General features: G+C 38.1%; 1 protein-coding gene across 1 annotated transcript; it reads left to right on the top strand.

Annotated features, from left to right (window-relative positions):
- The first annotated feature begins 521 nt into the window (after window positions 1-521).
- LOC112293069 (ammonium transporter 3 member 2) lies at window positions 522-2,926 on the top strand. The gene is made up of 4 exons (XM_024542127.3): window positions 522-616; window positions 758-1,480; window positions 1,708-1,993; window positions 2,124-2,926. The coding sequence occupies exons 2-4, from the start codon at window positions 824-826 to the stop codon at window positions 2,651-2,653; spliced, it is 1,473 nt and encodes a 490-aa protein (XP_024397895.1). The 5' UTR covers window positions 522-616; window positions 758-823; the 3' UTR covers window positions 2,654-2,926.
- The last annotated feature ends 11,597 nt before the right edge of the window (window positions 2,927-14,523 follow it).

Genomic DNA, 14,523 nt, shown 5'->3' on the forward strand with positions numbered 1-14,523 from the left:
CCAAAGATACCTGCCTTGTTGGCGGATCCAAGATTGTGGGAAGACGTTGCCCACATTTAGGACCCGGGATCTTAAGGGTCGTCGGAGGGCTGTAGGGTAGGGCGTCGTCACAAGTCAAGATCCCTCACAATTGCAGCTTGCGTAGCCCCCGCGACTGATTTTGTCCTTTCATTTTGGGTTTTTTGGTTCCCCCCTCCCGCGCGGAGGGCTTTCTTTTCGTTGGACGGTCTGTGCAACACAAAGTCTTCCCACTTATGACAAAAAACTGACGGGTGATGCTTCGGTGCGAAAGGATGCAGCATCTATTAGCATCATCCCTAATTTAGGTGTACCGTTCTCTCAGAAGTTCTTTTACCTGCTTTTTTTCTGCAACTTGCCGCTGGCACAAGAAAGCCCCGTGACCTGAGCAAAATTCTCGGAGGCAACGAGGACCGTCCCTTGGACACGAGCCTCAGGCTTTATTTACAAGGTCTCAGAAGTCTTAAATCCCCGACCTCCAACTGTGCAGCACCATCTCCCATAGTTGCGTATCGATCTGTTGTTTCCCACTATTTTTTCTGGGTCCTCATCTTCTATGATGTGTGCAGAAGCAGTCATTTGAGGTGCCTGGAGAACTGTAAGGGACCATTGCTACCCACTCTTTGTGTCGCACAGACTAATTGCTGAAATATTAATGTTTTCATAAGTTTGTACAGTGTAAAAAGAACTCTGTGGACATACGTCTTTGACACTTCGAGCTGCTGGTTTTGTGTGCCAGGTTCAAGCAGGAAGAGCTTGCAAAGAAGACTAGTGCATAAAGCAGTCAGGAAAGCGGATCGACACAATGGCAGACGCGACGCCAGCGATTCCATCTGCATATGTGTCGACAGGGGGCGTGAACCCCGACTGGTTGAACAAAGGCGACAATTCATGGCAGTTGACGGCCGCCACCTTTGTGGGCATGCAAACGGTGCCAGCACTAGTGATCCTCTACGGGAGTATCGTGAAGAAGAAATGGGCGGTGAACTCTGCTTTCATGGCTTTCTATGCCTTCGCCGCCGTGTTATTGTGCTGGGTGGGATGGGCATACAAGATGTCATTCGGAGAGAAGCTGATTCCCATCTGGGGCAAAGCGGGGACCACGCTCAACTTCAATTACCTTCTCTCGCAGGCAGAGTTGCCTGCAAGTGCCACATACTACAGTGACGGATCGGTGCAAGTTGCAACTCTGATGCCGTGGTATCCGATGGCGACGCAGGTCTACTTCCAGTTCGTTTTTGCGGCAATTACCCTGGTGCTTTTGGCAGGATCTGTCCTGGGGAGAATGAGCTTCCGGGCGTGGATGGTGTTTGTCCCGTTGTGGTTGACGTGCTCATACACAGTCGGCTGCTTCAGCGTCTGGGGTGGCGGATTCTTGTGGCAATGGGGGATTATTGACTACGCCGGCGGTTATGTCATTCATCTCTCATCTGGTGTTGCTGGCTTCACAGCCGCTTATTGGGTGAGAACCAACTCGTTGTTTTTGTTTAATTAGCCGAGGATACGCCATATCGACGTGGTGATTTTCCAAGAATCATTTTCCGGGTTCTAATTTGCTGCAAAATTACTTGCTAAGCATGTGATGAATATGTAAATATATATATATATATATATATATATATATTTGTTCGCTAAGCAATATTCATTGCTTGCGCCTTCCAATGCTGAGCTTGTTTCTCTTTTTTGAAGGTTGGACCACGACTGTCAAAGGATCGCGAGAGGTTTCCTCCTAACAACGTCTTGCTCATGTTGGCTGGGGCCGGTCTTCTATGGATGGGATGGGCGGGATTCAACGGCGGTGCTGCTCTTTCCGCCAACTTGGTTGCATCCATTGCCATCATCAACACCCACGTTTGCGCTGCGACCAGCGTGCTGGTGTGGACTTTCCTGGACGTGGTTGTCTTTGGGAAACCTTCCGTGATCGGTGCAGTGCAGGGAATGATCACGGGTCTTGTCGTCATCACCCCTGGTGCAGGTAATTTAGTATCTGCAATTATTAGTTAACTGTGTCTAATGATTTATCCTGTACGGAAACTGAATTGATCGCCACATCAAGCTTTTGCAGCTCTGACTCATTTCCACTGAACTTTTCTTTTGTTTTGCAGGACTTGTCCAAGGATGGGCGGCGCTCGTCATGGGAGTCTTTGCAGGATCAATCCCCTGGTTTACAATGATGGTGGTTCACAAGAGATCCAGCCTGCTTCAAAAGGTGGACGATACGTTAGGCGTGTTTCACACTCATGCAGTTGCGGGCTTCTTGGGTGGAATTCTGTCTGGATGCCTTGCAGAGCCAACGCTATGCAACTATTTCCTTCCGGTCCTGGATTTGCAGGGCGCCTTCTATGGAGGAATCGGGGGAAAGCAGCTGGGCAAGCAAATCGCGGGTGCTCTCTTTATCATAGGATGGAATGTCGTGGTGACGAGCATAATCCTCAACGTCATCAAGTTGGTGATCCCGCTGCGCATGGATGACGAGCACCTTCTCATTGGTGACGACGCTGAGCACGGGGAGGAAGCTTATGCATTGTGGGGCGATGGTGAGAAGTATGACTCTTCAGTACATGGTGCTTCAGAGATGGACATCACCAACCACGGTTCAAAGAATAATGATAAGCGGCCCACCGTCGCTCTCTAGATTCGTTTAGTTTCACAACCTTGGGATTTAATTTGAAGATAGAAAAATAATGCAAAAAATATATTTCATACGTCATTTATTGCAGCTCTCGTATGTTTGTAGACCAGAAAAGAATTTATCATTTGTGTCTGAGGCTGATGCAGCGTGCAGTTTGACCTTGATTGCAAGGGGGTAGTGTATTCAATGATTGTACAATGAGGGTGAATAATGCAAGCAATGTACAAAAGCAGTGGGTTTATATGCAATTTGTCAACTCTGACATCGTTTGCGTTAGTGCAGCAGTTGTTTGGAAGCGCCTTAGATGGTTACATATCAGCTGAATACCACATGATAGTTATGAATATTGTCGAAGTACTGCTGATCTATCAGAAACAAATAGAGATGGACTGGTGATAATTGGTTCCCAGAAACTCATTTGCCCGGATGCACGACTTCAGTCAGTGGTGCCGTAGCGTAGGTTCCAGAATGAAAAGAATCAACACTTGGGAAACTGCAATGCTGTCAGTCAACTTGCTTTTAAAAAGTTCAGAAACAATAAATTGGAGATTGAATGGTCAAGTTGGACTGGACACTTCAAAATAGCATTATTCCAACAGGAATTCTGTGAAGTTTTGCCTAACGTTTTGTGAAGTTTTGTCGGTCTTGACATGTTTTTGAATTGACTAATACATTGTTTTCCATGCTTTCCGGGTGTGAGTTGTCAAAGAGATTCATTTCTTACGGCACGTACATGGGAATTTACTGGGATTCATTCGCATACTGGAATTTACTGGCATGCATTCAGGATTCCAGTCTGTCCGTCTGAGGTACTGGTGGTTGAATATTCCCAGGAATGTCGGATACGAATTCTGCTGCCGGTATAATTTGATCCAAACTATGGAATCGTTGTGAAATTTACCTAACTTCGGCCTCTGTAGACAATCCAAACGGCCATATTGACAATTTTAGCAAGAGATCTCAAAAATCTGCGAAAGTGCCCAAGATATGGATGATTTTCTGAGCAAACATATGGAATGGGCCGTGATTGCAGTGATTCTCAGAGGTCATGGGTTTAGGTGAAAAGGAGGATATATTTGCACCAAGTTTCAGAAGTCCTGGAGTTGGAGTAAACGTTGCAAAGAATACATTGGTTATGCTCTTGGCTTGAATCACAAACGAAAAAAAAAATCTACATTTACTATTACAACGACTGTAACTGAAAGAGATTCAACATATCTTTAACCACTTTAATAAGTTGCTCATAAGTCACTTCAGTAAGTTACCCATCAAACCTCCAACATCTGTTTCCTTTTATGGTTTCAGCGTCATAATTTAGGTGAGCAAACTGGCTCACAGTTTGCGAGAGATAGTCATTTCGCAGCGTTTGTCATTCCAACCACATAATTGGCAACCTAATTTGTATGTTCATTCTAGCGTGCAACAATCCTAAATTGATTGCAGTAGTGTGAGAAAGGGGTTCCGATTGAACGGGATATTCAATGAAGCCAGTGAAGGGCAATGTGCCCTGTGGTCTTATTTGGTGAGTGCAATGCCAAACCCACGGAAATCGTTGTCTTCGTACTTGTGACAGATTTTTGACAATCAAAGTTCTGGGTGCTTACCTACACTATGTGGATCCGTCATGGACTGTAGAGACTTTTGTTGCAGCGAAATGAGTGACAAAATCCCAAAATGACAAGGCCAAAATAAAAACTAATTTGACTGGTGAACACAATGAAACTAAATCTACGGAACCAGATTAACTTGATGTTTTTTCCTGCTTGAAAACTCTTTCCCTCATAGTTACCAGGACTAAAACCACATACTCATGCAGGTTTGAAAAATGTTCAGCTACAACGCAGAATTACTCAAAACTCATCAAAATGCATACTCCAGTTACTTTGTAAACTAACCAAGACCACACAGCATGAGATTGGTGTAAACTGTCCTCTTCGGTAGACCCACACGTTGTCTAAATATTGTTCTTTGGAAAGGTTGTCAACTCGGACGCTAAAAATATTATAGACAGCATGAAAATAGAAGCACGGCCTATTTATAGAAACAATGGCTGAAACTAGCATAAGAATTCTGTTAGCATAAAAACTAGATAAACCAGGTACAGTAGATAAAATCTTATATTAGAAAAGTAAAGATAAGGCTAAGGTGGAAACTCAGAGACACCGTCAATACTGACAGTGAATGTGGTAGTTTGAAAGAACTTATATACCTCGTTGAATCTGAGTAAAGCATGTCAGTTGTTTCTCATTTGTCTAGTATTATTTTTCATCAGTAATGAATGACAATTGATTTCAACATGGTATCAGAGTGTCAAAGAAGAGCCTGATTTTAAGAGGTATGTTTGTATTCTCAAGTTAACTTTTGTTTGAATCAATATTTTTTTATTTATTGCATTCACTACATTCTAAACTGGATAAGGGACTGTCTAAGTTTCTAAAAGATATACCATATGTACAATGCCAAAAGATTCTATATTACTAGAAGATGTCAAGCTCACTAGAAGGTGTCAAGCTTACTAGATTTGAAAACTTTCATTGTAAAAAATATATGCTCACTTGTGAGGCTATGATTTTTACTAAAAGACATTAGTAATAGATTCTCTAAAGAAAAGAAACTTGAAGATCAAGATATTGATGATAAACGTGAAATGCTATAATATATTATGATTATGTTGATTAAACTTGGAGTAGTATAGAATGTGACTATATTCAAGGATCCAAAACTTCTATAGAAAACATTAAAGGCTACTCTCAAGATTTCATCTAGTAGTAAAAAATTTGAATAGAAAAACTTGCTATCTCAGATCACTATGACCAAAGATAAGTCCTTTGAAAAATATTTTGTAGAATTCTAAGGAATTAATACTAAATTGGCTACTATTGGAGTAATTATTATTGATAATGATCTTGTCCAAATTATTATGAAGATTGTCTTAGATAGTTATGACCATTTTTTTATACTGTTTCAACTTTAAGTTAATTTCATATTTGAAAAAAATAAAAGACAAATCATTTCACCAAAAAATATCTTTCATTTAGAAGCACTTTTAATTTTGTGTTGATTGATATCTAGCTCGACCTCAAAAGCAATTCCCAAGAGAATTATTTCTTTGATTTAGATTTAATACAATGCAAAAAAATAGATTATATAACTACTATGGAGCATTTGACATTAGATCTACTTATGTCAAGAAAGTCTCTCTAACATCAAAAAACTTCAAACAAATAGAAGTCTAATATTACAATAAAAGAAGATAAATTAAGCTCATATCATTAAAAGTAATTCATGGAAGAATGAAGAGGATCTCACAAATCAAAACTTATAAGTAGATCTTGTAGAAGACATTACTACCTTTGAAGTTGCCATAGTTACCAAAATATTAATGGAGAAGATTTAGACTAAAGGAGTAATTAGATAGAGGATTAATTAAACATATCTTAAGACAAAAATAATATTTTGATAGCTTAAAACAAGAAGTCATAGGAAACATTAAAATTATTAGTAGATAGTCACATTCTATTGCAAAGAACAAAGCTATTGGTTTTTAGCTTGCACAAGGATTAATAAAAAATGGTGCTTTTTATGTTCTTAAAATTAGAAAAAACCTACATTTATTAAGAACATTCATTGACTCAAGTTATATTGCTTCATTTGACACAAGTAGTTACATCTTATTAAATAAAAAGATTAAACAAATAATAATAAAAGAGATTAGAAATCCTAAGAATGACTTATACCAATTAATAATAAGAAAATCAATGATAGAAGTCAATATAACACCATCTTCAACAAAGAATTTAGTAAACATATGGTATTACCAAATGATTCACATCCATAATCAAAATTTATACAAACTATCTATTGGACTTGCCATTAGAATTTCAAATATTCTAGTGGTTCAAAAAATATATGTCCTATCAATTGGCTAAATGAGCAAAATTATTCTACTCGAATAAGAGCAATTGATGAACTACAAGGATTCCCAAATTTTTGTGTATAGACTTAGTATGGCTGATGCCAATGCTATCACTCATTAGATTGTTGTATTTCATGGTGATAATAAATGACTATAGTTATATATTATAGATAAAGTATCTTTGCAAGAAATTCAAAGCGACTAAAATTTTTGAACATTATGTACTAATCATCAAAAATCAAATAAAATAGAAGATTATTACATTATAATTTGATTGACGTAATAAATTTATTTTCAAAGCTAAGATTCAATTCTATTAAAGTTATGGAATTTGATGAGAATTTACTAGCACCAAATGCTCTTCTTAAAATAAAGTTGCTAAACAAATGAATAAGACTTTGTTTGAAAAAATACTAGCCTTTATAATTTAGATATTTTTTAGAGCAAGGCTATAAATACCATTATCTATCTTATAAATTATTCACCAACAACTACAAATTCCTATTCATAATGCCATATAAGTAATTTATAGGTAAAATTTTGTCTTTCTTTTATATTCAAGTGTTTAGATCAAAAGTATACATCCTTAAAAAACATGGTATAATAGACAAACTCTCAATGGATAAATTCTTAGAAAGATTATTCAAAGGAATACTTATTGGATTTAATGATCAAACTAAAGGCTATTGTTGTTGGATTTTCAATTAATATAAACTTATGATTTTAAGAGACATCAAATTTAATCCAAAGTACACACTCAACAATTACAATTCTAAAGAAAATTACATTTTATATAAAGAATTGTTAGTTGTTTTAGCAGTTATTCTACTAAACCACAACTTAGCATCCATTATATTCATATTATCATATAATATGGTATTGGGTGCTAAATCTCATCAAATGTATGTAATATAGTTTGGTTAGTGGTTTTTCATCCATTGATAATTTTTTTGTTAATTGACTTTGTTCATATCAATAAGAATATTGAACTAGAATGGCTATTGCTAAAAACAAGAAGACTAGAAAGTCTTGAAACAAGACTAAGGACTAAAAAGACATTGAGAAGAATGAAGAAGGCTTCACTCTTGCCTCCATATATACTCTTAATTAGGAACTATGTAGTGATGTCCTATATGACTTCCAAAATGTGTTGACTTTGCAAGACACATATCTTAACTTACGAGGCAAGTTTTCTATATGTGTGCCACATAATTAGCTTATTCCACAAGCTATCAACATGTAATTAACTTGATGACCAATTTCTAACCTACCAATCAACTACAAACACATATAAAGTCAAGCAGCATTTATGAAGCTTTTACGAAGCTTCTCTAAAAGGTCTCATTAAATTAACTTATTTTTATGTATTTTTATCTATTCCTATCTAATCATATAAGTATTTATTAAAATACCTATGTATGTCTATGATATTATCCTTCTTTCTAGGGACAAGTTCCACAAGGAGCAGTCTTTATATATTGAAGAAATTCAAGATGTGGCAAATTATATTTGCTACATATTCCAATCTTTATTCTCTTTAAAGATGGTTGATAGGCCCTCACAATCATTGATAGTATTCTATATCAAGGCAACAAGACCATTCTATTATTTTGTTGTTGTTGAGGCCTTCGTAACTTCCTTCAAATAAAACATTTGGAACATTGTCATGAGTTGTTCTTACCTCTAATAAAATCACCAAACATTGGGAGTCTCTTCCAAAGTCATAATACCAAACATATTGTATCTCGCCATTTATTTAAGGAAGGACATGTCATTCTTGAAGATCTTCATTTTGATTTCATTGTCTTGAATTTTGTGACAATCGTAATATTTCATCTAATAAGTCTACAAATGAAGGCTCTTGAGTTGAATCTACTGGTTATTGGTTCTTCATCTATTTAGTGTTATAAATATACAAAAGCTACAAAGAATGATAAAAAATAGAATGTTATCTTCTTTTGATCTTGTTTCTTTTATAACAAAGATTTTTTATTTTTCATCTTAATTTTGATGGATACTGTTGATGAAAGGTTTTAACTCTCTTTGTTGTATTTGTAAGATTCTTTGATGGCTCCCATATGCATTCACTAATATCATATCTATACTAATGAACAATTTATTTCAACCTATTTTGGCACCACCTTGAGTCTAAAACTTCTTCTACCTTGAATTCTTGATTATGATCAGCTTCTATAGTAGGAGGTGGCATTTATTTTCTTCTCAAGATATTCATTGTCTTACATGACTGAATAAAGAATACATGAAATATAGAGTAGATCTTCATAGATTTTGCTAGATGTAATCGATAAGCAATATGATTGATTTGTTCACAAATAGGAAAAGATCTCAGTCTACAATAGTCCAACTTATCACAAGGACGAGTAGTCTTGATATTGTGACAAAGAAATCATACCTTGTCACCTATGTTGAATTGTAGTTGCTCCTTGCGATAGGCATCTATCATGGATACAGAAATACAAGCTTGAGATCTAATAAGAAGTTCCAGAACTAGATTAATCAGATGAATACAAGAACAACACCAGAGAGGTGAGCTAGAGCTCTAAGAGATGTGTTGTCGAGACTGAAGAACTCTTCAGCCTCGATTCGAATATATACCCCTATTTAGGAAGTTTTTCAAGCAACTTCTATCAACTAGGAAGCTTCTAAAAGGTTCTAAAGACTTGCTTCTAGAAGATTCTAGAAACTTGTCTTTAGAAGGTTCTAAGGACTATGTTCCTAACATCACCCCCTCTTTTAGCTTTGAGGTCTTTGAGAAGCAATGTTGTTGTTAATCAGTACCAACATAAGAAAATAAAAATCTGTCACATAACGTCTACTATAAACTCCAACTATTGTTCACGAAACAAGTGGTTCATCGACCCTTGAAGCCAACGGTAGTGGCCCACACCTTTGACTTCTGACCAAGTATGAACTTCCGTGTCGTCATTGTAAAATTGTCCTGCAAATGCGCCTTCTGACTGACCATCATAAGCAAGCTCGATCTCCAATACAATCACTAGTGATTGATTACTTGGTATCCTTTGTCGTCATCATGGTGTAGGCGGTTCTTCATCTTGGGGTCGCCTTCGTGAGCTAGTTGGTTGAGATAATCTGACTGGCATAGTATCTATCTCTTGGCTATCCATATCAGAAGACCAAACTATGGCTACTGAAAAAATTCTTCTTTATCTTGGAGAAAATAACTACATCAATTATAAATTTTGGTGGTGCTCTCCCCCTTTCTTATATTCTTGGGTGAGCAAGCTTCAGAAAGAAGTTATCGTCAAAGCGACTTAGGTTTATGAGGATGTTATTGATGAAACTCCTATATCTTTTGCGGCGCATTGGCGAGATTTTCAGCTGGCTTCCATGTTCGCTCATTAATGTCGTAGTTGCACCAACAAACAAGATATTCCAACTTGTCCCACCTTCGCCGTGGATCCAACACCTTTTTGACCTCGTATTCCTCGTGGTTCTCGATGTCAATACTAGGTGGTGGACATTGCACTCTTCTAGGAAAAGATGAATCTCAATAAGGCTCCAACAGAGAAACATGAAAGACTAGATGTACCTTCATAGAAGCCGGTAATTCTAGATGGTACGCCACTGGATTGATTTGCTTCTGGATGATAAATGGTCCCAATCTTCGATAGTCCAACTTATCACATGGTTGCTTGGTCTTGATATTCCATCGAAGAAGCCATGCTTTATCTCGAATTTTGAAAGTAGGTGCTTGATTTCAAAATCTATCTACAGATGCCTTGTAGGATTCTTGAGCGGATTGTAATTGAAGCTTCAATGTAGTTTGAAGCTTTGATAGTTGCTTCGCAAATCTTTTAGTTGCTAGATTGTTATTTGTTGATGGACTCAATAAATCAAGCTTTGGATGATACCCATAGTTAGAAAAGAATGGTGTGTATTGAGTCGACACATGAAGGGTGTTGTTATATACAAACTCGGCTAGCGGTAGATATGCAGTCCAATCGTCTTGCTGATAGTTGATGCTGCATTGTAAGTATTATTCCAAGACTTGGTTCACCCGTTCCGTTTGGCCGTCAGTTTGAGGATGAAAAGCCGAAGAAAGCTTGATATCCACCTTCAGTATCTCAAAGAAAGATCTCCAAAACTTTGATACGAACTGGATTTTCTCGATTTGATATGATATCATATGGTAGTCCATGATATCGATACACATTATCGAAAAAGAGCCTTGCTGTGACTTCACTAGACGATGTCTTCTTACAAGAGACAAAGTACGCCATCTTTGTAAGCCGATCTACCACAACAAAGATGCTGTCAAATGAGTTTGATGATGGCAAGTCCGTGATGAAGTCCATGGTAACCGAAGACCATGGTCGACGTGGAATCGGCAATAGCTGTAGAAGTCCATAAGGACGATGTCGAGGATTCTTGAATCTTGAACAAATGTCGTGGGAGAGGACAAAATCTTTTACATCCTTCCACATTTGGGGCCACCAAAAATCTCAAGAAATAAGCTCTAAGGTCTTGTTGAATCCAAAATGTCCCGCAGCTGGAAAATTGTAGCGAGATTGAAGAACTCAAAGTCATGCTGGTCCTTTTGGAATATACAACCACTCCTCAAAGTATAAAAGATCTCCCTCCACCTTGAACTTCTTTTCATTAGCACGCTGCTTGATATCAATGGATACTGAATCTTCAATGGTCACGGCACGTACTTGATTTAGAAAGTCAGCATCAATTAGTACAATAGTAACGCAAAGCCAAAATTGCTCTGGCTTCAACAATGTCGTTCATTGTTGATCAAACGCTGCTTCTCCAGACTTTGTTATAAGATACGATCTCCTCGATAAGGCATCAAATAGTCCTTGCTGCTTTCTAGGTTGATAAGTGATAACAAAATCGAACCTAGATAGCAACATATTCCACCGAGCTTGACATCGATTTAGAACTTGAGCCGACATGAAATACTCCAAATTCTTGTGATCCGTATATACAATCACTAGGTGTGCAACTCCTTCAAGAAAGTGACGCCATTCTTGGAAAGAATCCACTATAGCAAGAAATTTCTTATCGTAGATCTCATAATTGATTTCAGCAACAGAGAACTTTCGAGAATAGAATGCAAACAAATGGAGCTTCTTGTCTTCTCCTATTTGTGAAAGTATAGCTCCCAAAGCAAAATCCGAAGTATCAATTTCTAAGTAAAAGGCCTTTGTAAAGTCTGGATGTACCAAGATTGGAGCCGTAATAAATGCCGTCTTCAGGTCTTGAAATGCCTTCTCTCCTAGAGGTCCCCATTCCAGCTTATCCTTCAATGTCAACCGAGTGAGAAGAACAGCAGCTTGAGAATAATTCTTCATGAAGATTCGATAGAAGTTAGCAAAATCAAGAAAGTATTGTACGTCTCTAACCGTCTTTGGAACTTCCCAGGACATGATTGCTTCCACCTTCTTAGGATCCATCTTCAAGCCTTCCATAGTTGCAATGAACCCCAAAAAGTTCATCTTCATTTGATGAAATAAATACTTCTCCAACTTGGTATATAATCTTTGCTCGTGTAGTTTCTCCAAGACCAAACAAACGAGCTTTTCATGCTCTTCTTCATTTTTAGAGAATATCAAAATATCATCCAAGTAGATGACAACAAAATCATCAAGGTGCTCCCGAAAAATATCATTCATCATATGTTAGAAGACCGCTGGAGCATTGGTAAGACCAAAGGGCATGACATTATACTCAAAATGGCCATACCTTGTACGAAACGCTATCTTCCACTGATCTCCTTCCTTGATTCGTACGAGGTTGTAAGCTCTCCTTAGATCAATTTTTGTAAAGATCCTTGCACGTCCAAGTTGTTCTAAGAGACTAGAAATCAAGGGTAACGGATAACGATTCTTCTTTGTTACCTTGTTGAGGCCTCGATAGTCCATACACATCCACAATGAACCATCTTTCTTCTTCACAAATAAGATGGGTGCCTTAGCTGACGATTTTGAATGAGGGATGAAGTTCTTGGCTAGATTCTCGTCAATGTACTTTCGCAACTCCGCCAACTCCGTTTGTGAGAGATTGTAGATTGGGCCAAAAGGTGGTTGTGCTCCTTCTTGCAAGTCTATGGCACAATCATATGGTCGGTGTTCCGGTAGCATGTCGACATTCTTCTTTTGAAACACGTCTTTAAAATCCTTATATTGCTCTGGTATACTTGCTGTCGAGATCTTCTCTCTAGAAGTTGGAGCCGCATAAATGACAAACAGTGTGCCTTCCTTGGACGATCTTACAAACGCTCTTGCTCTAATGAATAAGGATTTCTCTATTTGGGGTTTTCTACTAGGCTTACTCTTGGATGGTTTTGTGGGAAAGGTCATCTTTCGCAACCTCCAATCTATGGATGGGTTATGCTTTTCCAACCAAGAAAGACCAAGAATAATAGGATTTGATAGAGTTCTAATAATATTGAAAATAATATGACTACTATGGTCCTTAAACGTCACTTCTATAGGTTCTGATTCATAGATGACACTACCAGACAATAAAGGTCGCCCATCTATGACCTCAACGTGAACAGGTTTGGATTTTTGTACTAAAGGGATGTTATGACGCTTTGCAAATTCTTCGTCTAAGAAACAAGCAGATTCTCTTGAATCTAATAATGCTAATGTTCTCAATTTTTGAGGGCCAATAAATAAAGGAATTGTAAAACAAAGGGCAGGTTGAGCAGAAAGAAAGGAACCTGGTTGTTGTTGCGATATTTCACTGTGCAGCCGCACGATTCCTATTGTGGCTGGGCATCCTCGTTTTCCTAAAAAAGCATACCATTGGTCCTGATAATGCGTCGATTTTGCTTATTGGGGTAGTTTCCAACTTTGTGGCCTTCTTCACCGTAATATAAGCATAGATCTTCCTCCATGTGCCACTTTTTTTCTTCTAGAGTAAGGGATTTGAGACGTATCGCATCAATTTGTATGTCTTCTATCTCTGAATGTGAATTCACGCTGCTTGCTGACATAGTTGGGGCATGGCGAACCGTATGTTGTCTTGAGCGTTGATTTTTGCAACGTTAGAATAGGCGGTTATCGTACTTCACAGCTTGGCTAATAGCTTCGTTGAACGTTCGTGGATCAAGAAGAGTTAACAGCAAATCCTTCGTATCGTCCCTTAAACTCCAATAGAATTGACTCATCAATGCTTCTTTGTCCCAATTGATGTCGCATGCTAATTGCCTGAAATTCGATGTATAGACTGATGTAGAGCGCATCATTTGTCGTAGTGACCGGATCTTTGTTGTAGCTCATCAAACCTTGTCGTGTTCACCAAATGCTTCCACAAATGCCTCCAAAAAGGTTTCAAAGTTGTTTAGTATGGACAATCCCTTCTCAAACAAATGAGCAAACCATGATAGAGCTTGCCCTGTAAGTAAGGTTCCAACAAGCCCAACACGTGACTCCTCTATTGGATAGCGTTCGTGGTATAAAACTGTTATCAACCTGATTTGATTGATGAATCCTCAAAACTTAGAACGCGTTGTCGTATTACGTGCTTTCCTACTCGAGAACGTGCCGGGCATCTGGCTGTAGAAGGTAGTATGGAGATTCGCCAATAGTCAAGCAGTCTATCAGTTTTTGACTGCTGGAATATAAACGACTACAAGAATACACCGTAAATCTATACGGATGCCCTTCGACTGCTTGTCGAAGTCCTTTTTGCCCCAACCAATAGGTCTCTAGACGTTACAGAGAACCCCGAACAACCCAATCTGCTAATCTCCGATACCGCTTTGTACTTACGATCTTGTATCCACTGATTGTCTTATTAGATTAACCCAATAAATTTCATTCACTCCGCATACTCAATCCTATAGACATCCTTTTAATCCTTCAATCACAGACATAACTCGATTTCATAAAACAGTCAAGAGTAATCAAACCCACTTCATTAAAAAATCCCGATTCACCATTACAACACTGACTTCAGC

The sequence above is a fragment of the Physcomitrium patens genome, chromosome 16 (genome assembly GCF_059467195.1).
Source record: "Physcomitrium patens ecotype Gransden chromosome 16, ASM5946719v1, whole genome shotgun sequence".
Lineage (NCBI taxonomy): Eukaryota > Viridiplantae > Streptophyta > Bryopsida > Funariales > Funariaceae > Physcomitrium > Physcomitrium patens.

What these genes read in the sequence shown, in the direction of transcription:
- LOC112293069 (XM_024542127.3), top strand. Translation starts at nt 824, where the DNA reads ATGGCAGACGCGACGCCAGCGATTCCATCTGCATATGTGTCGACAGGG. An exon ending in GCTTCACAGCCGCTTATTGG is followed by an intron (nt 1,481 to 1,707) that starts GTGAGAACCAAC and finishes TCTTTTTTGAAG; the next exon opens with GTTGGACCACGACTGTCAAA. An exon ending in CGTCATCACCCCTGGTGCAG is followed by an intron (nt 1,994 to 2,123) that starts GTAATTTAGTAT and finishes TTTGTTTTGCAG; the next exon opens with GACTTGTCCAAGGATGGGCG.